This window comes from Podarcis liolepis (genome assembly GCF_965112155.1).
Source record: "Podarcis liolepis genome assembly, chromosome: 6".
NCBI classification, from domain to species: Eukaryota; Metazoa; Chordata; class Lepidosauria; order Squamata; family Lacertidae; genus Podarcis; species Podarcis liolepis.
In genome coordinates, this window is record NC_139559.1 from 87,111,465 (window position 1) to 87,136,366 (window position 24,902).

General features: G+C 45.2%; 1 protein-coding gene across 1 annotated transcript; it reads right to left on the reverse strand.

Annotated features, from left to right (window-relative positions):
- Window positions 1-5,395: 5,395 nt before the first annotated feature.
- On the reverse strand, window positions 5,396-23,807 carry NTMT2 (N-terminal Xaa-Pro-Lys N-methyltransferase 2). The gene is made up of 4 exons (XM_083506870.1): window positions 23,553-23,807; window positions 15,467-15,642; window positions 8,444-8,693; window positions 5,396-7,804 (listed from the first exon to the last, which is right to left on the reverse strand). Exons 1-4 carry the CDS (start codon window positions 23,704-23,706, stop codon window positions 7,515-7,517), a joined length of 870 nt encoding a protein of 289 aa, XP_083362996.1. The 5' UTR covers window positions 23,707-23,807; the 3' UTR covers window positions 5,396-7,514.
- Window positions 23,808-24,902: the final 1,095 nt, after the last annotated feature.

Below are 24,902 nucleotides of genomic sequence, written 5' to 3' on the forward strand. Positions count from 1 at the left end.
GAAACCATTTTTGATTCCCAAACTGACCCAATGTTTTCTCTGCAAGGTCAAAGGAAAATGGAAAAGCCTCCCCATTGTCTTTTCCTTCACAAATCCTATCTTGAGGGTATGTCTGTCTGTGTTTGAATGGGGTGAGCCTTTGACCTGGCTCAGGAACTAAGTATTTATCATTACGAAAGACTGGCCAGGCTCCCCAGGGTATCCAGTCAAGTAAGCATTAACAGGTAACCTGTCAGACACACTCAGATTTCTGCTGTAGACCACCTTTTCTGTGATGTGTGTATGATGTATGGAGGGGTGGTCTGGAGCTCCAGGGCAGGGAATTTAAAATTTCTATATAAGGGCAGGCATACCTTGGTTCTGGGTCCTCCTCCTTTCCTGCGTGTGAGGGGAGCACCCTGTTGCAACAGTTCAATAAAGATCATGCTTAGTAGCCGCTTTGCTTCTCAATATTCTCTGGTTGGCCTCTGTTATTTTCTCCTACCGATAGGGAACCTATGTAAGGACTCTATATGGGCTCTTGGATACCCCTTAAGGGGAAAAGGGCAGATTTTTGTTTACAACACCCCCCAAAACAGGGAGCTCACCCAACCCTAAGAGGGAAGCACCAGTGCAACCCTTTGGAAAGAGAAGGCAACACTGGCACGCACAGCAGTTGGGGGCAGCTTTGGGGGGCACAGCAGTTCGGAGTGCTGCGAGCCCAGCCTCGGCCTGTGCTGCTGTGATGGCTTGGGATTCGGACTCGGAGGCTGAACCTGAGGAATCTCAGCCTGCACAGGAGTCCCTGCCTCCAAAACCAGCTGAGCCGGGGCTGGGGCTTGAACCTGAAGGGCCCTCACCTGTGCCGGATCCTCAGGAGCAGACACCAGCTGAATCTGCTCTGGCTCTGGAGGTGATGGAGGACCCATTGCCTGCAGGTGCTCCACTCTCAGCCCCGCCAGGGGAAGGTGAGGTTGCCTCTGGGTCCAGTAACCTTCCAGCCTCTCCGGAGCTACAGAGGCTCAGGGCAGAGAGGCGGAGGGAACTAAGTTCCCACAGGAGGAGCGCTCGCCTCCAGGCCAGGAGAGGTGAGTCACCTGTCGACCGGGGCCGCCCTATGCCTCGGGGCAGAAAAAAGCCAGCCAGGCCAGTCCCAAGTTGCGGGAGCAACATTGTTGGTAACCTGTTCCTGCCAGCACCCTGTCCTGCTCTTCTGCCAGAGTTCCTGACCACACCCGACTCCTTGCCTTGGACCCCGATTCAGCCTTGACGGACAGCCTCCATACCACACCCTCGACCTTGGACTGGACTCGGACCATGCCACACGGTAACCCCCTGGGACCAGCACAGCTGCTTTGGGGAGCAGCACGCTGGGCTCTGGGGCGTGTGGGCTTGCATACCATCTTGGGCTCCGGCATGCTGTCCTCAAAAGTAAGTGTCGTCGGGGAGACACTTACTGAAGACACCCCCAGCCACGGCAGCAACAGCAACAACAACTGGAGGAAAAGCCACCAGCCACCAAAGGTGTGTTGCACCTGGCTCCGTATTCACACACACACACACACACACACCCCGAAAAATTCACACACACCCCTGAACAATTTACACACCTGAAAAAAATTGCATGACCCAAAGTGCCTTGGCCCCTAGGAGTTGGTGCCTATGCAGGTTTCTATGGAGGGCACCGTGTGTGTGTGTGTGTGTGTGTGTGTGTGTGTGTGTGTGTGTCTGTAAAGGTAAAGGGACCCCTGACCATTAGGTCCAGTTGTGGCCGAATCTGGGGTTGCGGCGCTCATCTCGCTTTACTGGCCAAGGGAGCCGGCGTACAGCTTCCCGGCTTAGCATGACTAAGCCGCTTCTGGCGAACCAGAGCAGCGCATGGAAACACCGTTTACCTTCCCGCTGGAGTGGTACCTATTTATCTACTTGCACTTTGACGTGCTTTCGAACTGCTAGGTTGACAGGAGCAGGGACCGAACAATGGGAGCTCACCCCGTCGCGGGGATTCGAACCGCCGACCTTCTGATCGGCAAGTCCCGCGTCCCTGTGTGTGTCTGTGTGTCCCTGCAAAACAAATTCCCCCCATCCCGCAAATTCCCTTCCTCTCTAGGAACCCTGCTCGTTTTATCTTTAACCCTTTGAAAGTAAGGCCAAGCTGCACTGCCGTCTCCCTCGGGTGCTCAGAGGAGAAGCTAAGGAAGAAAGAAGCCCGGTCTGGGATGCTCCTGCCTCCCCCCCTATGCCCAATGAGATGCACAAGCCTGTGCCCCTGCTGAGGGTCATCTCACCCCATTCTGCTCATGGCAGCCCTGGTCGCCTCAATCCCTCCTGGTCTCAATTGTGCGAGGCTCCAGCAAAGCCCTCCCCACAACACTTACAGTGGTGCTCCCTCCAGTCAGGAGCACGGGTGGGTTGGTGTCTCGCCGCAAATGAATCCATGAAATCTTTGAATACCAAGTTTTGTTTTCCTATATAATAATACGTCGCCTGCTTTTTATGCCCTTTAAGAACAAAAGTGTTGAGGTGTATGTGCCAGATTGAGCCTTTGACTGGGCAAAATAAAGCCTAGTTTTACCTCTGGCCACACACAGTCTGCAGTCCAGCAGCAATTTGTGATCACGATCCATGTATTATTGGTGGCAGGTAAATTGTCCTCAATGAATAGTCCTTGAGGAGAGCAACTCCATCAGCCCCTCCATCCATTCAAAGGGGACTTGCTCTGGAGGTGCAATTTGACTATACAATTCTCTCTCCTCCCCCACCCCAATAATTATCTCGTGAAATGTGGATATGCTGTCACACAGTATCAAATCCTATGTTCTCAAGGTTAAGGAGATCAACGTAAATCTTTGCCAAGCGCCTCAACTCTTCGCTGTCCAATGATGGATGTAGACGGTTACTCAGTTTCAGCAGCTTTCATATGTGTCAGGATTGGGTCTGTAAAGATGGAAGCAGTTTGCAGGTGATTTGAGCTCTGGGAAAACAACTTTGTCAGTGGCTAAATTTCTTTTCCTGGCACTCAAGTGTCGGAAACATATAACTGAATGCCTTGATGTGGGTTATCTGTGAGAGGTCTAGTACTGTGGCCCTACCTTATTTATGTACCCCTATGATGTTATAGTTTATAATTATTGTGTTTTATTTCTGACTATCGGTCGAATAAAGGATATTGATTGATTGGTAAAGATGGAAGCAGTTTGCAGGTGATTTGAGCTCTGAAAGAGACACCTGGAAAAAGCTGGAACTTATGTCTAGCCCATCAACATGGTTTTTATGCTGTGATGATACTGTTTTTCCCTAGATGGAAAGAATTGCTTCAACCAGATTTTCTATTTATTTACCAGGGTTATGATGACCTTCCAAAGGAAGAAAGGAACGTTTGCAAATAACTGCAGTAGCCTTTTCTTGAGCTTATCACACAATCATCAAAAGGAAGAAAAGGAGGGAATCAACACAACTGGTTTTAATCACACATAACAGTTAAACGCATTTGACCATTATCTGACAGAGCAACAGGAGATGCTTTATAAAGGAAACAGAAAATCATTATGGGGGCAACACTAGTCAGGATACACATATCGTAGAGATGGCTTTATTACATTAAATGTGAGACTCTCGTTGTGCCCAATTTGTGTGTCCAATACAAATAGCTAATTATTCCCATGGATACTTTACGTACGTTGTTGCTATAGTCGCATTGAAGGCCATTAATTTGGCTTCATTTCTGTGTGATGAGGAGCAGCATGAGTTACATAAAATTTGCTACAGTCAACTCAGGCAGCAGACAGGTTTGGCCCATGAGGCCCAGCCCATTATCTCCCACTTGGACCACTGCAATCCTCTCTACGTGGGGCTACCTTTGAAGGTGACTTGGAAACTACAACTAATCCAGAATGCAGCAGCTAGACTGGTGACTGGGAGCGGCCACAGGGACCATATAACACCGGCCCTAAAGGATCTTCACTGGCTCCCAGTGCGTTTCCAAGCACTGTATACCCGAAGGAGCGTCTCCACCCCCATTGCTCAGCCCAGACACTGAGGTCCAGCTCCGAGGGTCTTCTGCTGGTTCCCTCACTGTGAGAAGCAAAGTTACAGGGGACCAAGCAGAGGGCCTTCTCAGTAGTGACGCCCTCCCTGTGGAACACACACCCTTCAGATGTCAAGGAAATAAACAACTAACTGACTTTTAGTAGACTTCTGAAGGCAGTCCTTTACTGGAAAGTTTTTAATGTTTGACCTTTTACTATGTTTTTATATGTGATGTAAGCTGCCCAGATGGACGTGGTATTATGTTGTTGTTGTTGTTACCATTAGACAGTTCTCCTGCACAAAACCTACTGAAATGAAAAGAGCAAGAGATTAATATAAAATAGGCTTATTTCGGAGAATTTGTAAATAAATTGTGCCCTGTGCATGCTACTTAGTATGCAAGGTTTTTATAGCTGAGGTGCCAAAATTTTGTCAGCAAATCATAAGGTGTAAGAATTTGTTTATTAATTTTTCTGACAGTAACACAACATGCCCCTGTTGGAATTCTCCCTTCCCCTCTGAACTGACATTTCACATGTCATGAGGATTTCTCATGACACCTCCAAAATGCCATGTTTTGCTGGAGGGATTAAGATGCATACTTTAGATTTCCACATTTGAGGTGGGTTAAAGAAGCTGTGGTTTAAACCACAGAGCCTAGGGCTTGCCGATTGGAAGGTCGGCGGTTTGAATCCCCGCGATGGGGTGAGCTCCCGTTGCTCGGTCCCTGCTCCTGCCAACCTAGCAGTTCAAAAGCACATCAAAAGTGCAAGTAGATAAATAGGTACCGCTCCGGCGGGAAGGTAAACGGCGTTTCCGTGTGCTGCTCTGGTTCACCAGAAGCAGTTTAGTCATGCTGGCCAGATGACCCGGAAAAACTGTCTGCGGACAAACGTCGGCTCCCTCGGCCTATAGAGCAACCCCAGAGTTGTCCGTGCCAGGACTTAACTGTCAGGGGTCCTTTACCTTTACCTTTTTTAAGCACTCTAGCACAATAAATCAACATAGGAAACTTTTTTTTTTTTTTTGGTAGTGATGGGGAAACACATTGAAAAGTTTGAGATGGAGGAATGGATGAACGATTAACAGGAAGACATATAAACACCCTCAAGAAAATCTGGATGAATGCTCAATAAATCAGTTACAGTGGTACCTCTGGTTATGTACTTAATTTGTTCCGGAGGTCCATTCTTAACCTGAAACTGTTCTTAACCTGAAGCACCACTTTAGCTAATGGGGCCTCCTCCTGCTGCTGCTGCGTGGCCGCCGTGTGATTTCTGTTCTCATCCTGAAGCAAAGTTCTTAACCTGAGGTACTATTTCTGGGTTAGTGGAGTCTGTAACCTGAAGCATATGTAACCTGAAGCGTATGTATGTAACCTGAAGCGTATGTAACCCGAGGTACCACTGTATTGACAAACTAGAGCTTACTTTAATTGCTGTACTAAAGATGCAGGCAAAAGATCTCTACTCTTATTCTACCAATAGCCATACATTTTGCCATATGATCTTAGATAGTTACTATATCTTGGGTTCAACCCACCTCATGGGACTGTTGTGAGAATAAAAGGGAGTGAACTACCCCAAGGTCTTTGGATTACATGGAATAATGAAATAAATTTTAGCTTTAACAGTGGTTCCAGCCTAAAGTTACCAGATTTTTTTCAATGAATCCTGGGACACTTTTCAGCTTCAGTTGAAGGGGATGGATTTTGTCAGGGGACTGATTTGTAAATCCGGGGACGTCTGGTAACCTGACTCCAAACACCTGCTTCCATTTATACAAAACTAGAGAAAGATGGGGAGGTTTTGCCTCCCTGGCTACCACAGACTCATTGGGGAGGAATGGTGTGGTATAAATTCATTGAATAAATAAAAATAAATAAACCTACTCTTAATGCCTCAGCTCCTACAAGTGCTTGGGTACTCCTATACAACCATAGCATGCAACCAAAATAGAATATTTTAATTGTCATCGTCAAAGAAATAATTAAATTCCTCATCTATTGTCAGATAACCTTGTAGTCATTTGACTGAATCTTCCTGAATTTGTAGCATATGGATCATTGTATCAAAGCCAGAGGGAGCTAATCTAAAACATTTTCATCCCACATATTCTGCTTCTATTTCTTCTGTGGGTTGTTTAAAGTTTAAAGCTAAATGCGCATAAAATGCTGTGTTTGAATACATTGCATTTAAAATGCTGTAAAGGGAAGAGATTTCACTATGGCAAAAGCTTCAGAGAACACCGGCATTTTACCGTTTCTATGAGCTAAAAACCAACTGAGGACTTATTGCCGGAAACAGGAGCTTACAGGAAACTGAAACATGAGAAGTCTCTATGTGTGCTTGTTGGGGGTGGCTAGCAGCAGCAGCCATGGCGGAACAACTGCACATCTATGAACAAGCTTAGGATCTTTCTCCAGGACCAGAGAGGAGAGTTTACTGAACTACTTAAAGGCCTCCATTGCTTGTTTGCAACCTGTTACTTTGCTATTTTGTAACATCCATCTTATTGTAAGTAGTATTTAAGACTGTTCTGCAGTAAAGCTTTGAAGCTCATGGTGGAGAGAATTTGTCTGAGGTGAGTGATAAGAAACTACGAACTCCCAATTGCATGCATCCAGGTTTTCAAGCGAGAATTGCCACTGGCATTTGAGTTACTCATGCCCCCCGAATTTCAAACTTTGTGGAAACACCACAGAATGAATACCTTGAATACTATTCTAGATAATGCCCAACAGAAAGGAGCAAGGAACAACCGTAAGTTAGGAACAGAGCAGCGTGTGAAGAAGAACAAAACAAACCAACAAAAATAGCTGTACATTTTTTCTTGCAGGGAAAAAAAAGCAGTTTAAAGGGGGCAGTTTAGAGCTGAAAACAACCAAAGGGGAACAGATTAAGTAACTTATTAAGTAACCTCTCCTTCTTCTGCTCAGACGTGAAGACTGCCCAAGCTGGTTGAGATTAAAACCCAAACAAAAACCCAAAAGGAAGTCATCACAAAGCTCCATGTAACTCTGCCTTGGCCCTTCTAGCCATAATGAGATATTTCAGGAAACATGATCTGTACACTTCCAACCACAATCACATGTACACACCAGCAGCTTAAAACTCAGCGAGATTGTTTCCCCTGCCATGCTTCGACTCACTTTTCTGTGTACACACTTGAGTGGGGTGTCGGCAATGCTGTTTAGAAAGAGAAGGGTTAAGGTGATAAGAGTTGATTCCAAGAGAAGAGAGGCAAATGGCAGAGAAGGAAATGGCTAGAGTAGATGATGTTCCAGCCATTATCAGACTGCATAGGACAGCTGTTTGATGGGTCCTCTACACTCATTGCATTAGAAAGAATGACAACCATTCTTCTGAGCTCCAAAAACCATGGAAACTGCAGAGGAAAAACCTGGGAGTGCCGCTGCTGTTTTACAACGAGAAATCCAGTCTGGAAACACTACTTCAATTCCCCCCACTTTGTTGCCCTGAATTCCAGCCCTATGTCAACGGCCCTTACAACATCCCATTTCTCATATGGATAGGATTCTTCTGCATGGCTATCATCCAGACCGGTACACACTGCTCAGGAAAGCCCTCTTGCTTTTCCTGTCTCAGGATGGCGAGGCCGCTCTTTTCAATGAGACTACTGAGGATGTTCAGATCTCGGATGACACTGCTGTCCAACGGATCGAGGACACAGCCCTCCCGTGCCACGTTGTCCTTCAGAATAATAATGCCGTTTTCCTTCAAACCATCCTGGCAGCGAATGAAAAACCCCAGTAAATCCTTATCTGTCAGGTTTCCTGCAGGAGGTCAAAACAGAAGAGGGCTATATTTTTCGTAGGAACGGTGGCTTCAGCCTTGCAACAGTATGAAGTTCTTTAAGGTGTAGATGCAATATTTATTATTGCAAATTTTCTGCAATATTGCCACAAGAGACAGAATAGGGGCAAAGTAATTATTTTGGGGGGAGGGAGCACTGCCTTACATCTCTGATTTCTGAAATGAGAGCAGGGGGCAAGCTAGTTATCAGAGGAGTAGATTGCAAGCCCCTCCCCTTGCTTAGCATCATCCAGGAATGTCTAACAAATAACTATACTTAATATTCTGCAAACTCCACAACTGCTTCACTGTGGCACACTTTGGTTAGGGACGCATGGACATGTAAATTCTGGTCCGTCCCAGATCTCAGATGAAATGGGACCAAAAAATTATGAGGTGATTCAAGGTTTGCAACTATCCTGTCGTCGTCCCCATTTTTCATTTAAAAACTTCTAAAATAGGATATCCAGTGACCCACATTCTAAGCAGCTGGTTTGCAGGGTTCCTTGCCGCTACATATTTTGAACGCTCAAAGAGCAAGTCCCCTTTGGAGGAATGGGTCTCAATGGCATTTTGTTGCTCACTCGTTTTTACATGGGAGACCAGATGGCAGAACTGACCTGAAACCCACTGGATCCAGATGACGTCGTATTTTCTAGGCGTCGGCGTGAACTCCTGGAGGCTGCAGCAATAGTACATGTCGACTTTTTCTCCCTGACCCTGCAAGTAGTTCTGAGCTTCTGTCAGAAAAACATCCATCATGTCCACCAGCTCCACGTGCTTGAATAAGGGAAGAAGGACATGTTTGCTCACCCTCCCTATTCCTGAGCCGCAGTCAAGAGCGAAGTCGGTGCCCGCTTTGCCAGGCCCCTGCGGAGAGCATGAAAAACAAGGCTTGAGTGCCCTGGCCTCTCACATTCATTACCTCAGTAGTAGATAGGTAGCCGTGTTGGTCTGCCATAGTCAAAATAAAAAAATTTTCTTCCAGTAGCACCTTAAAGACCAACTAAGTTAGTTCTTGGTATGAGCTTTCGTGTGCATGCACACTTCTTCAGATACCATGTATCTGAAGAAGTGTGCATGCACACGAAAGCTCATACCAAGAACTAACTTAGTTGGTCTTTAAGGTGCTACTGGAAGAAAATTTTTTTATTCATTACCTCAGTAAACCTTACGGAAATCTTGCAAGTCTTGTCCTTCTGTTATTGTTGAAAGAGGCGAGGAAGAGAAACAGCGGATTGCGCAAAGCATTCACACCAGATACAAAACCCTTTCCTTTTTAAAAAAATAAACAAGCAAATACTTTATAACCGAAAAGCAAAAAGCAAAAGACAAAAAGAAACAGGATACAAACAACGTATGCCAGAGGTCAGCAAACTTTTTCAGCAGGGGGCCGGTCCACTGTCCCTAAGACCTTGTTGGGGGCCAGACTATATTTTGATTTTTAAAAAACAAATGAATGAATTCCTATGCCCCACAAATAACCCAGAGATGCATTTTAAATAAAAGGACACATGCTACTCATGTAAAAACACGCTGATACCCGGACCATCCAAGGGCCGGATTTAGAAGGCAATTGGGCCGGATCCGGCCCCCGGGCCTTAGTTTGCCTACCCATGACGTATCTCCCCTGATTTCCCTCCCCCCACCTTTTATGGATCCTTATGTTATTATTTTCCCTCTGCTTCTTCTCAAAAATTCCAATTATTATAAAGCCTTAATCAATCCGTAATTCAGTTTTTTTAGTTACAGATAGGTAGCCGTGTTGGTCTGCCATAGTCAAAATAAAAAAATTCCTTCCAGTAGCACCTCCTGGATCTGGCAACTTCTGTTTCAGTGTATCTGAAGAAGTGTGCATGCACACGAAAGCTCATACCAAGAACTAACTTAGTTGGTCTTTAAGGTGCTACTGGAAGGATTTTTTTCAGTTTTTTTACTACAAGGTTTCTGCCAATCCCACTAATGTGTGTAATTGTTTGCAATATTTTTTCAAATGCATTCTATACTTTCCCCATGCCTTATTCAAGGGGGCTAAAACCCTTTCCGCCCCCTATAGCAGCCCCCCATTGACCCTGTGGGGATATATAGAATAACAACAGATTCACATGGAAATGACTTCCCTGTTGCTCCATGATACCCCAGGAGCAATGAAGTTAAAGTCCCCTCCGAACCATTGGCGCCACATATATAGGAGCTATCGTAGGGCAGAGTTTGGCTCTAAATAGTCTCCCTCTAACATTACTAATAGTTGTAAATCATGTCAGGTGCCCATATGTCATTTCTACTTGGGCTGTGCTTCAGTGATTAATTCAGCAGATTATTAAGGTCAAACCAGGGGCAAACAGACAGTGTCATAGCTATAAATATCCCTGGTTGCAGAGAGTAATTGTAGAATGAGCTCAGTGGGCATTCTGCCCCTTCCCACTTTGCTCTGCCGATGGTGCTGTCCTCAACATAAGCAGGCAACACAATTTAATTTACTTTTTTTAGAAGGAGAAGAAGAAGAGTCCTTAGTTCTCACGCATATGTCATGGGAACAGATGACAAATCCTCAGGCAGGTATAAAAAAGGTAAAGGACCCCTGACAGTTAAGTCCAGTTGCAGATGACTCTGGGGTTGTGGCGCTCATCTCGCTTTACAGGCCAAGGGAGCCAACGTTTGTCCGCAGACAGTTTTTCCAGGTCATGTGGCCAGCATGACTAAGCCGCTTCTGGCAAACCAGAGCAATGCACTGAAACACTGTTTACCTTCCCGCCGGAGCGGTACCTGTTTATCTACTTGCAATTTTTTGGCGTGATTTCGAACTTCTAGGTATAACAGGTGGTTTTCATGCCAGAGGCAACAATTGTCGAAACGACCGGCTGTATTGAATGTCTACTATCACCTTTAGGACAAGATCCCATTTTAGAAGTACACAAAGTCTCTAACTCAGGAGTGGCTAGCCTGTTAACTCTAAGAGCTGCACACCAGCCGAAAGTGGGTGTACGCACTTTGCATGCACACACTTATGGAGAATACACACGGACGCCACCTCCTCAGCTGCTTTGTGCTGCAAACACAGCAGCGGGAATCATTCAGTGTGAATCCCACCAAATTCAAGTTGTTGCAATACGATAAAACACCATATGAACAAATGGAAAGCAATTTTTAAAAACCAGTCAAAACTCACAGGGCAGCTATCGCATGACAATGGCTACAGCTACAAAGACCCTCAGCAATTTTCGAGGAGTCAATGAAGGGAGAGGGAGGCATTTGGTAAACGCTGATTTTGCCTATTCCCACATGGTTCCACACTTCCAATTATATTTACATAGCAGAGCATTTTGTATAACATCCTATGAAACATCCTATGATGAATTTCATAGACACAAGAAATTTCAGGTGTTATGAATACAACTGAATAGGCATGCAAATCCATCTGAATAACAGAGCACATGGAGTCATTTTAATTTACACTTAAGCACACTCATTGAATAGACAGTGTTGGGAATGGGAGTTCAGCTTTCATTTACATTTTTACTTTTTTTCATTTACATTTATGATATGCAGTATAGAGTTGAGACTCTGGGAAACTGGGAAGGGATTTAAGGCAGGGCAGAAGCACCAGTTGCCTTTGTTGTTTTCAATTCATAGAATCATAGATTTGTAGCCACCTATTTCAGCCATGAAATCTTCACCAGAAGTTTGCACTTCCTTGGTCCCCATTCATTTAGGGTAGCTCTCAGTCATATTCTCCTTGAACCTTATGCCAAGCTCCAAAAATACACACAACACCAATGCCAATAATGAATTAAGACTTAACTCATTCCTGGTGCTTATGGTTCATGTTACTGTGCGAGAGACCATCCATAGATTGCACCCATGCTTTATGTCACAAGTTTCAAAGAGAAACTGCTGACAGTTTTGGAGACAGAACTTTATTAAAACTGAGAGCTAAACTCACATACAAACCTAGCATGTAGGTTGTACACAGGAAAGGAAGGTCAGTCTGAACTGAGCACCCTCCCTTCTCTAACAGAGAATCGTGGTAATTATATTTCGTATTTATATAGCACATTCTAATTCACAAAGTTCTTCAAGTATGTTATCTTTTTGTAAACATCGCTGCAGTGTAGGTGAGGAATGGAGGAGAAATTTGATTTAGTTCTCATTTAATAATAATGTACTGAGTTGAATAGGATCCAAAGTGAAGCAGTCTGATTGGTCCTAGAACAATAGGATCCAAATTGCAGCAGTCTGATTGGTCCTAGAACAATAGGATTCAGAATGCAGCAGTCTGATTGGTCCAAGAACAATGCAGCAGTATGATTGGTTGGCAGGAACCACCCAATCATGCTCCAGATATAAGTGAATCCACAACCTGATTGGCTTACAGTAGAATTCCAGAATTAACTAATCTTGTGCAGCCCATTGTGTAAATAATGTATATAAAGCAGATACTTTGAGGGGACTTTCATTCATTCCTCCTCACCACTATGAGCTGAATAAAGAGCATGAAATCACTTTGCGACTCTGAGTATATTTAAAATAATAATAATAATAATAATAATAATAATAATAATAATAATAATAATAATATATTTTATTTACACCCCGCCCTCCCCAGCCGAAGTGAGGCTCAGGGCGGCTAACAACAATAAAATAATACAACATTCTAAAATCATTTCATTATAAAATTAATTCAAATCAAATTGATGGCAACCATTGGGCTAGAGTTCTGTGCAGATTGCCAAAGGAGGGAGTCAGGCTGTGCCCTGGCCAAAGGCCTGGTGGAACAGCTCTGTCTTGCAGGCCCTGCACAAAGATGTCAAGTCCCGCAGGGCCCTAGTCTCTTGTGACAGAGCATTCCACCAAGTTGGGGCCAGTACTGAAAAGGCCCTGGCCCTAGTTGAGACCAATCTAACCACCTTGCGGCTTGGGACCTCCAAAGTGTTGTTATTTGTGGACCTTAAGGTCCTCCGCGGGGCATACCAGGAGAGGCGGTCCCGTAGATACGCGGGTCCTAGGCCGCATAGGGCTTTAAAGGTTAAAACCAGCACCTTAATCCTGATCCTGTACTCCACTGGGAGCCAGTGCAGCTGGTATAGCACCGGGTGAATGTGATTTAAAGGCGAATCTACCTAATTTGCACTTTCTGAAACAATGTGTGGGCCAAAACACAACCGTCCTTCAATATTTGCACTTCTCTGAATCTTTGTAGTGCAGTTCTCTGGCCAGGCAATGTGTAAAAAAAAATAATGCACATGCTAGGGCGAAGTATGTTAGTTAAAATAACATACAAGCATGCATATTAAGGAAAATTGCTTTGTGAAAATGTATATAGTAGACAGAATTGCACACAAATGTGTATATTGGAGAAATCCACACAAAATTGCTAATGAATTCTCCCCATCCCCACTCCATAAACTGATGTGGGAATGTGGAGAACTGAACTGAAGACTAGAAAAACGAGAAACTCAGAGACACAGAAATTGGCCAACACATCCATCCATCCATCCCTAAAGGTAAGGTAAAGGTAAAGGGACCCATGACCATTAGATCCAGTCGTGGCCGACTCTGGGGTTGCGGCGCTCCTCTCACTTTATTGGCCGAGGGAGCCAGCGTACAGCTTCCGGGTCATGTGGCCAGCATGACTAAGCCACTTCTGGCGAACCAGAGCAGCGCACGTTTACCTTCCCGCTGGGGCGGTACCTATTTATCTACTTGCACTTGATGTGCTTTCGAACTGCTAGGTGGGCAGGAGCAGGGAGCGAGAAACGGGAGCTCACCCTGTCGCGGGGATTCGAACCGCCGACCTTCTAATCAGCAAGTCCTAGGCTCTGTGGTTTAACCCACAGCGCCACCCGCATCCCTTCCCTAAAGGTGTGAATTATTACCCCTATCTCACTGACTGGGTAGTTGAAGCTGAGTCTAAGGCTTGCTTAAGGTCACATAGCAAATTCCTGGCAGCAGCAAGATTAATAAAAACCATTGGCTTCCTGGCTCGGTCACTTGGTCCCTATGCTAGCTCTTACCTTGAACCTGAACTGGAGTCTATGTGTGAGAAGGCTGCACTCATGAAAGCCATCCATATTTTATGGCTCTCCTGCATGCGAAGCCTTATGCGCTGGTGCCAGATGTGACTTGGCTCTAAGGAATCACGAAATGACAACACAGCATGAAAACGAAATCTAAATACGTAAATGAGTAGCTCTTTGGAATTTCGGGTTGATTAAATTCGTAACTTTTTGCTGTACAAGCAACCATATAAATGTGACTGCTTTCAAGTCACTGAATGAACAGTTTGATCATTGCTAAAAGCCGCAGTGAACACGGTGACTGAGTGAAAGGATTAAGTACCACTTGAGAGCTGTTTAAGATAACCAAACAGCCCTGAAGTGGAATTTATTACACTTAATCCTTGTTCTGGCTCCAGCGCCACTGAGGAGTTACAAACCTCTACAACTAAATTACTATTATTATTTCAGATATTTCTGATTGATATTGTAGATTAGGACCTTTAGACATCTTCTCAGAAAAGTTTTGTTACTTTCAAGCGACTAACTTTTTTATATTGATGCATGCCACCCCTGTCTCTGAGCAGTGTGGGATTTCAGGGGTTCCAGACGCGTAGGCAGGGTTGGTTTTTCCCTTTGGGAGTAAGGCACAGCAGAGACTGTGGTGTGTGGCCCTCCAAATATTGCCGAGCATATTATGCATTCCTGGCTGAGGCTAATGCAAGTCGAGAGCCCATCAACATTGAGGGGGGCACATTTCCATGCTTCTCTGCCAGACAACTGGAGGATTTCGATACTGTCATCTGCGTACATGGTTTCAGTTGTCATTTTCAAAATCGCCTTTATATTTAACATGGATTGATTTCTATTCTGCAGTGTATTTCTAATTGGTTTTAAATTTGGTTTGCTTAAATGTCTTTTATTGGTTTCGTACATTGCTTTGGGGGCTAATTTTTTGCAGAAAGGCAATTGAGAACTGTAATAAAATACATAAATAAATCAACTGGTTGTCTGAGATACATCTTTCCAGTCTGTTTAACTTTTCCTTAAATGAGTCCCAGGCTTAGTGGTGTGTTCCTCCCCCCAAAAGTTATTTTTCCTTCCTATAGGTCTATTCCTTCTTTAAAAATTAACCAAATACTGACAGTCAGACATCTGAGGGCAGCCGAATTATATTATTGCATTGCCACACCTGGTGGAAGGCATGAGAAACGCACCGAAGGAACATAAAACTGCTACCCAGGAAAACGTGCAACCGGTTCAAGTCTCTGAGATAAAGAGTTGCAGATTGTCATGGCTGACCGGAACAAATGTACAAAAGCCATCACTGCTATCTTGCAAGGAGTCATTGAAATATCTTGTCATTGGAAAAATGTGATTTCCTGTCCTTACCCTCAACAAACATGTACACAGCCAGTAAAGACCAAATTCTCCTCACCAGGGCCGACTGGATTTGAGCAACGCGCTTCCAAATGCAAGTTTCACATTTGTGGGCTATTTTCCCTCAAAGACGTTTACACACACACCGCTCAAAAAGACAAGAGGAATGTGGTCTCCCTATTTCTCTTGCACAAAATGGAGGCATCACCATAAAACCAAAGGGGTTTATAACAAGAGATGTGAACTTCAAAGACAGACACAACTCACCCCTACAAAATTCTTAAGAAATTCCCTGGAGGACTCGATATCTGTGTTGGACAACTCGATGAAATCCCCCATCATGCCTTCTTCCGACGCCGGCACCTCTTTGTAGAAATGTTTGGCTCTGGCATAGAACTGCATCTCACCGTTGATGACTTCGCTTGTCAGAGCATAAAGTTTGACTGCAAAGAGACAAAAGCAATAACTGCTTGTGGACTTTCCCAGTTGTATAAACTGATTTTTTAAAAATATATATATATATAAAATTACTTCTTGTTAGAAGGCAGAAGAGCTGGCCCAACTCTTAGCCTCAATGAGTCAATTGCCTCAAACGGCAGGTTGCAGAGAGCTGGGGCCGGGGGGAGGCAGATCTGGAAAGGATAGACAGGGGCGTCCTTGCATGCCTTTGACAATTTTCTGGCGGCTGTGGCTCTAGAACCAAAAGGATCTTGCAAGGGGCTCCAGGTCTGGGTTAGTTCAGGTGAGGAGAAGCACTCCTTGAGCTATTGGTGTCATACCCTCCAACATTTCTCCGATGAAAATAGAGATTAACAGCTAATTAATGCTCTGATGTGGGCAAACAAGGAGTCTCAGTGCATAGAGAAGGCTCCTTGATGCAGAAGCTGCCTTTTCATTCAGCTCCCTTTTCATCATGCTTGCCCTGTTCAAATAACATATGCAGAAACTGCAGCTGCCCTTTTCTGTTTTGTAATTCATTCTACATTGCCTGCACATACAATTGCATTATCTTCTGGATTTTCTCCTGCATTAACAAAAGTTGTCGTGATACATATTGCTGGAAGTGCAGCAGCAGTTGTTACGTTACGTTACGTTACGGAAATATGCTCGGAGTTGAGAGTGGACTTCATGCTCTTTATTCAGCTCATAGTGGTGAGGAGGAACGGAAGTTCCCCCAGAATGTCTGCCTTATATACATTATTTACACAATGGGCCCCACATGATTGGCTAATTCCGGGATTCTCCTGCAGGCCAATCAGGTTGAGGATTCACTTCCACCTGGAGCTGGATTGGGTGGCTCCTGTGGACCACTGTGGCTGAGGACATAGAAGTGGACGGTACCAGTGCGACTTCCAGCCATTTGGTTTAGGAGTCCACCACTATGAAGAATGTTTTCCCCTGAAAGGGGCCAGCGAAGTCCACATGCAGGTGTGACCATGGTGCTCGGGCGGACTCCCAGGACTGGACTGGGGCTCTTGGGGGATCTGGGTGGGATTCTTGGCAGGCCTGGCAATGTTTGACCCAGGCCTCTATCTCTCTATCAATCCCCGACCACCACACATAACTCCTGGAGAGGGCCTTCATTCTCACTACTCCTGGGTGTGTCTCATGTAGGGCTGTGAGGACCCTTTTGCGGAGGGGATGGGAATGACGACCATGCTTCCCCATAACAGGCACCCCTTGTGGGCTGACAGTTTATGTTTACGGGTTGTGTAGCCCACGAATTCTGGCCCGATGGGTCCTGTGGACCAATCAGACTGATGCATTCTGGATCCTATTGTTCTAGGACCAATCAGACTGCTGCATTTTGGATCCTATTCAACTCAGTACATAATAGTTACATGTTCTATGGGTGAATTTCGTTGTTGGTGAGTCAGCTAACCAAGAGGAAAGGGTAGGTGTGTTGTTTGGTAGAGTGGTCTGATCTTCACTGAGGTAGCATGTACCCTGATTGGCTATGTAGTTTTGAGGGAATTTCCCCTCTGTGTTTTGGTTGTATGTCTCCCTGCTTTGTACAAGGTTTAAAGTAAGAAAGAGAAAGCCTCTCTGTTCCTTTCTCCCCAAATTGCATTCTTTTGTGTTCAGTTTCCTCAGTAAAGTGTTATCAGGATTCCTTTTCTCTCTGGCCTCCCTCTGCATTATTCAAGTGATTTTGCTAACACATACATTGTGAGAAAGCCAACTTTACTCTTAATTGGTCATTTATAGTTTTATTTTCTTTAACGTTTGCTACTGACAGCAAATCCAGAAGTGTGGGACTGCACAGTTTAACAATGACGACGTCCCTTGCAAGCATCAAGAAAACGTAATGGGAATAATTCACAGCACGGCAGACTGTGAGAATAGGGCTCTTAAGTTTCATCTAAACAACATGCCTGGGCTGTTGCTCCTTCCAACAAAAGCAATGTTCCCAGCCCTCCTTGTCATCACCTGCTTAAGACAACTGCTGAGCGGATATGATTAAACCTTTAATCCATTACACATTTATGTTATGCCTGAGAGATGTATGCTGCAAGTGAGTGCTGAACTCAGCACAGGTCAGACCTGGGATGGTTTTTACACCCCCTGGTGATTTATTTTTGCATCCTCTGCCTCAAACAATTTTGCAAATGGAAACAAACAATGGAGGATGATCCCCTGGTTGTGATGACTGGGCTGTAACAGTTGGTGTGCAATTCTGGGAGCTTCTCTTTCTGTCTCCTGACACATATATAGCCATATATGACCTGCAGAAAGGAAATAGCATCTGATATATTTTATCTGTATCTTGAGTACCATTCCAGTCGAGTGGGTGTAGTAGCCTGCAGCACAGCTGTAAAACCCTCAAAGGCAGGCGAGAGAAAGATGTGGAAGTGGTATGATAGAGACAGGGACGCGGGTGGCGCTGTGGGTTAAACCACAGAGCCTAGGACTTGCCATCAGAAAGTCGGCGGTTCGAATCCCTGCAACGGGGATCCCCGTTGCTCGGTCCCTGCTCCAGCCAACCTAGCAGTTCGAAAGCACATCAAAAGTACAAGTAGATAAATAGGTACCGCTCCAGCGGGAAGGTAAACGGCGTTTTCGTGCGCTGCTCTGGTTCGCCAGAAGCGGCTTAGTCATGCTGGCTACATGACCTGGAAGCTGTACGCCAGCTCCCTTGGCCAATAAAGCGAGATGAGCACCGCAACCCCAGAGTCGGTCACGACTGGACCTAATGGTCAGGGGTCCTTAATGATAGAGACACGATTGCGGCTCATTTATTTTCTGCCACCTTTGCGGATCCAGCCCATCACCTTCTAAATCCAGCCCACGGATGGTCCGGGAATCAGTGTGTTTTTACATGAGTAGAATGTGTCTTTTTATTTAAAATGCATCTCTGGGTTATTTGTGGGGCATAGGAATTCATTCATTCTCTCCCCCCAGATATAGTCTGGCTGCCCACAAGGTCTGAGGGACATTGGACCGGCCCCCTGCTGAAAACGTTTGCTGACATAGCATCTCAACTTATGTTACACATGAACATACCATGATAATCATTTACTGGACCAGGGAGCTGCTTCTGATACCCAGAGGCACTGTCAAGTCTAGACATGCCCCACATTTCCCTGATAGGCTGCTCATCTTATAAAGGACGTGGGTGGCGCTGTGGCCTAAACCACTGAGCTTCTTGGGCTTGCTGATCAGGAGGTTGGCAGTTCGAATCCCCGCAACGTGGTGAGCTCCCGTTGCTCTGCCCTTGCTCCTGCCAACCTAGCAGTTCGAAAGCACGCCAGAACAAGTAGATAAATAGGTACCACTGTGGCAGGAATGTAAACAGTGTTTCCATGCATTCTGGTTTCCATCACGGTGTTCCGTTGCACCAGAAGTGGTTCAGTCATGTTGTCCACATGATCCAGAAAGCTTTCTGTGGACAAACACTGGCTCCCTCGGTCTGAAAGTGAGATGACCACCGCAACCCCATAGTCGCCTTTGACTGGATTTAACTGTCCAGGGGTCCTTTACCTTTTACCGTCTTATAAAATCATTTTAAAAGCAATACATGCTCATTTATTTTGTACATATATGTTTCTCTTTCAAACAAAAAATAAACATGGTTTGTTTGTTTGTTTGTTTTTAAAAAGGCTGCAAAACTACCCTAGAAGTTGGCGATACTAGGATGCCCACGATATGCAGATTTCTGCTGACACGAAAAAGGAGACATGCTGTTAACCTGCAGAACACACACTCACCCCCCCCAACCTGCTTCAAAGCTCATCCCAGAACAAAAGAAGTAAGTGGATTTGGAGGACAGTGACAAGGTTGCCCACCGTTCGCGAAGTGACATGTCTGCCTTCAAACTGAGACAACTACCCCCAGTCTCCATCCCAGCTGAATACAAATCTGGTGTTCTAGTTATTGTTGAAAATTGTTTGGTATACGAAGTTTCTCCTTTGCTTGCTTCATGATTGCTGCATGAATGACAGTTCTGTGCTGACTGTGCTTCAGATATTTAAGAGGTATGTGACAGCTATTGCAACCAAGCATCTGGGTGTTTAGCTTCACAAGATCTTGCACCACAGGGGTTCGCTCTGCAAATGTGTTAAGCATTTTTACTGGACAATGCATCTTAGTCCTTCTCCCTGATGTAAGGAAAAGGAACTTTAATGCTGTTTGCAGAGCAAGGTACAGGATGTAGTAGGTACCACTAGAACAGTGGAGTGCGTCCATGCAAACTGGGGGTCTCAAATGGGATATAATAATAAATAATAATAAATTTTTATTTATACCCCGCCCTTCCCGGTTCAGAAAACCGTGCTCAGGGCGGCTAACAACAAATTAAAAACACTTCATTGATGCAACAAAAAACAGCATAAAATACAGTATAAAACATGAATAACAATAAATTCAGAATTCAAAAATCAATTTAGGGGGGAAATCCATCCAATAAACGTTAGATGATCACCAGGGCTAGCTGGCTAAATTAGTCCTATTTGGGCCAGCGAGGAGACTGGGGAGAATTAGCTGTGGGTAATCTTCATAAAAAGGGGAGGGAGAAGGAAGGAAGAGGAATAAAAGATCAGGCTAAGTTCAAATTGAAAGCCAGGTGGAATAGCTCTTTATTACAGGCCCTGCAGATGGAAGTTAAATCCTGCAGGGCCCTGGTCTCATGGGACAGAAGGTCGGAGCCATCACTGAGAAGGCCCTGGTCCTGGTGGAGGATAATCTGACTTCCTTAGGGCCCGGGACCTCTAAACTATTATTATTAATGGACCTTAAGGTCTTCTGCGGGGCATACCAAGAGAGGCGGTCCCGTAAATACGAGGGCCCTAAGCCACAAAGGGGTTTAAAGGTCAAAACCAGCACCTTAAACCTGGTGTCTTCTGTCTTAACTGCAGACCCTATGGGACCCCAGTCAATGTTGCTATATGCAGCAGCAATAAATGCATCCAGACAGTAGTCCAGATCAAGGGAAGTCATAGTACCTCTCTATTCTGCCTTGGTCAGACCACACTTGGAAGTCCTTTGTCCGATTTTGGCCCCACATTTTAAGAAGGGTGTGGACAAGCTGGAACGTGTACAGAGGAGGAGGACCAAGATGATCAAGGGTCTGGAAACCAAGCCTGATGAGGAACGGTTGAGGGAGCTGGGCATGTTTATCCTGGAAAAGAGGAGACTGAGAGATCTGATAGCCATGTATCTCAAGGGTTTGTCACATGGAAGATGGAACAAGCTTGTATTCTCCTGCTCTGGAGGGTAGGACACGAGCCAATAGCTTCAAATTGCAAGAAAGGACTAAACATCAGGGGGGGGGGGACTTTCTGACAGTAGGAACTGTTTGACCGTGGGACAGACTCCTTCAGAAGGTTGTAGACTCTCCTTCCTTGGAGGTTTTTAAGCAGAAGTTGGAAGGCCATCTCATACCCTCCAACGTTTCTCCGATGAAAATTGGGACATCCCATTCCACGATAATTTTACTGTTTATACCCCACACATCTTACTGGGTTGGTCCAGACACTCTTGGCAGCTTCCAACATATATAAAACATAATAAAACATTAAGCATTAAAAAAAAAAATCCTTCCTTATACAGGATTGCCTTCAGACAGCTCAGGGGGCAGATAACTCCATACCCTCCAACATTCCATCCATGAAAATAGGGACATCCTAAGGAAAAGTGGGACATTCTGGGATCAAATCAGAAACCGGGACGGCTTCTCTAAATCAGGGATGTCCCTGGAAAATAGGGACACTTGGAGAGTCTGTCATCTGTCTTGCTTGCTTCAGTTGAGACTCCTGTATCGCATAGATGATCTTTGGGGTTCCTTCCAAATCTACAGTTCTATGATTCTATATGTATCAGCATTAGGCATGGACTTTCAAAAATACTGGGGACACATGGGAACGGACAATGGCTGGGTCTGGACACATCCAAGAAGCATTTCAATTACCGTAAATGCGTTTTAAACTTTGTATGAGAAATCAGGTTGGCAAAAATGGAACTCCACAGCGCCATCTGGTGTCACATTGTTAGAATGCATAAACAACGCATAGAAAGTGCTTTTTCTTTGCCAATGTAGCTGAGTCCAGTGTCACCTCTTAGCTTCTCCCACTGCTCAGAGGTTGTTAGGTTCTTAGCAGGGGCAATCAGAATAAGGGCCACTATCTGACTGTTGATTCAGGACCCTAAACTGTGCTCTTCTACGAAATTTCCTTTTTTCTGTGTACAGTCATACCTCTGGTTACGTCCGCTTCATGTTACGTTCTTTCAGGTCCCGCGGCGACCCGGAAGTACCGGAAAGGGTTACTTCTGGGTTTCGCCGCTCGTGCATGCGCAGACACGCAAAATGACGTCACGTGCATGCACAGAAGTGGCAAATCATGACCTCCACATGTGCAGATGCGCTGCTGTGGGTTGCGCTCTTTTCATGTTGCGAATGGGCCTCCGGAACGGATCCCATTCTCAACCAGAGGTACCACTGTATATTGTAATGTTTTACTGTTGCTTTGGCCATTGGATGAGGTGAATAAAGTTTTATCTTAGTCTTAGTCTTCTCCCACTGCTGCTGGTCTCACACATTCCCTTTGCTCTAGTAACAGTTTGCCCTGTGTACATTAGCAGATCTTAAAAGCAAGCAGCATACAAGTGAATTTCAAACGCAAGACACAGCAGAATCATAGAATTGTTGAGTGGGAAGAGACCCTGACGACTGCTCTCTGCAAATTCTAATTTCTTCCTGGCGTTACTCACTGACCTGGTCCATATGACACACTAAGGCAAATCATGGTTTAGCATGAATATGTGGGCAAGGAGGTCCCCAGGGAGGCTTCGCTTCTCCTGATGCTGTGCTGTTGCCAGCTAAGTCATGGTTTGGCATAGTGTTTTATCCAAACCTGGGCTTGTGGTCTGTCTTGCATGAGACAAGCCATGAGCTGTAACCAAAGTTTGTTCTGTTTGTCTGAAGGAGGCAAACTACAAGCCCAGATTCAGATGACATTTGACGCCAAACCATGGCTTAGCTCATAGCACCATAAGGGCTGGAGAAGCTCAGCAACTGCAATCTCCTCTCTGGGGACCTGCAGGCTTGTGGTATATTCGCTCTAAGCCAAGAGTTTGACTTAGGGCTCGCATACACGTCCCATGCATAGAAAACATGGGTCTGAGCGATTTTCTGCTTGCCCCGTGCTTGTTTCCGATTAGTTTTTCCTTTGCTGTGCTGCTTTCCCATGGTAAAAAAAAAAAAAAAAGTTTTTTAGTGCTAAATCAGAACAAACGGCCATCTGCAGAAAACCCAGTTGCTGTTTGTTCTGATTCAGTGCTAAACTGCTGGCTTTCCTGGGGGGAAATAACAAGGCAAAGAAAAACATGGACGGGCCCTTAGTGTTATGTGTGAACCAACCCACTGACTCATAGTAGACTGTACCCATACCTTTCTAACACAACCTGCAACTATAGGGGCATGCAAGAGACAGAAGCAGGCAGGCAGGCAGGCAGGCAAGGGAAAAGGAACCTGGTCAAACTTTGGTGATGGATTCTGGAGGTGGTCCAATATCAATTTTTAATCTGCAATTGGGCCATTAACAACTGGTTAGTGGCACTGATTAATGGAGCTCACAGATACTTCCTTCAGCAATAATTAAACATTTAGAGATGTACTGCCAAGATTTATTTTGCTAGTTGACCACCATCCGTATCACATTTAAAGACGACTGCAAATCAGTATTTCAAGAGCAAATAAATTGATTAATTTCACATCTCTGAAAACTTTTCAACCACTATAAAAAGAGGGTGGGGCTTCCGGGGAAGAGGTCCAAAACCCCTGCCTGTTCTTCTTTTCAGAAGCGAGGCATGCCCTGGCAAGCCACTTAACACTGCTGCTGCTTTTCAGCTTACTCACCCAGAGGCAGCCGCTCCAGAAGATAGAGGTAACTCTGGAAAAAATCGTTCCGAATTGCCTTGTGGAGGATGAAGGACATGCTGTGTCGACAGAGTTCCTCATCTGTCTTGTGCCAGCGTGATTTAAAGGCTAAATGGGCCCCCATATACTCCATGCTATTCAGGACTTTCTGGAGGAAGTTGCCTGGGTGCCAAGTGGGACCTCTCTGCTCTCTCAGAGGGCTCCGGTGGTGTCATTTAAACCACGTCCATCTCTGTCATTCTATATGTGGCTGTCTGTCTGTCTGTCTGCCTGCCTGAGCCTCCTGACACTTGCTCAGAATAATCCCTTAAGTGTCATGCTCTTGCACTAGCAGGTGCTGGGAAGTGATAAAAAGCCAGATTGCTTAGACAGGGGAAAAGTATATCTGCTCTTAGATAGGTCACTTTACCTCCCATCTTAAAACTCGTTAGCTTCTTCTTGAAAGGGACAGAAACATTGTCCCATGGCTACTCCTGCACCCCGTAGCAGTGACGTTTCCCAATACAAAGGCCATGACTTTAGGTTTATAACCCACCCGCAACCACTAAGGGCTCAAAGCCATACAAAGACAACATGATCATGCACAAGGGCATGTGAGAGGTCAGCTACATTAACGATAATGTATCTGTAGCATAAAAGAACTACAAGGACTTCTTCAGATTGTAGCTGCTTGCAATCCCTGAAACTTTCCCCTGGAGTTTCGCCAAACCTGAATTTGCACTTTCATTCATTCTGAGCTGATTCAAGACCTTTTTTTAATTTATTTTTAATGCAAGTGGGCATTTAGTGGCCATGAATAAGCATATGCTAAAGGTAAAGGTAAAGGGACCCCTGACCATTAGGTTCAATCGTGGCCGACTCTGGGGTTGCAGCGCTCATCTCGCTTTACTGGCCGAGGGAGCCGGCGTACAGCTTTCAGGTCATGTGGCCAGCATGACTAAGCCGCTTCTGGTGAACCAGAGCAGTGCACGGAAATGCCGTTTACCTTCCCGCCGGAGCGGTGCCTATTTATCTACTTGCACTTTGACGTGCTTTCGAACTGCTAGGTTGGTAGGAGCAGGGACTGAGCAACAGGAGCTCACTCCGTTGCGGGGATTCGAACCGCCAACCTTCTGATCGGCAAGCCCTAGGCTCTGCCTTTTGGATCCTATTCAACCCAGTACATAGCAATAGTCCAGACACCTCATTGATTTCAATATGCCTTCTCCAAGTCTGGATCCAAGGTTCCAAGGCTGCAGGAGGCATTCATCTCTTTTGTCCCATTTTTTTACTCTGGGCAAACGGCATTCAGCACGGCAGAATAATTTTTTTAAATGGTTGTTTTAATAA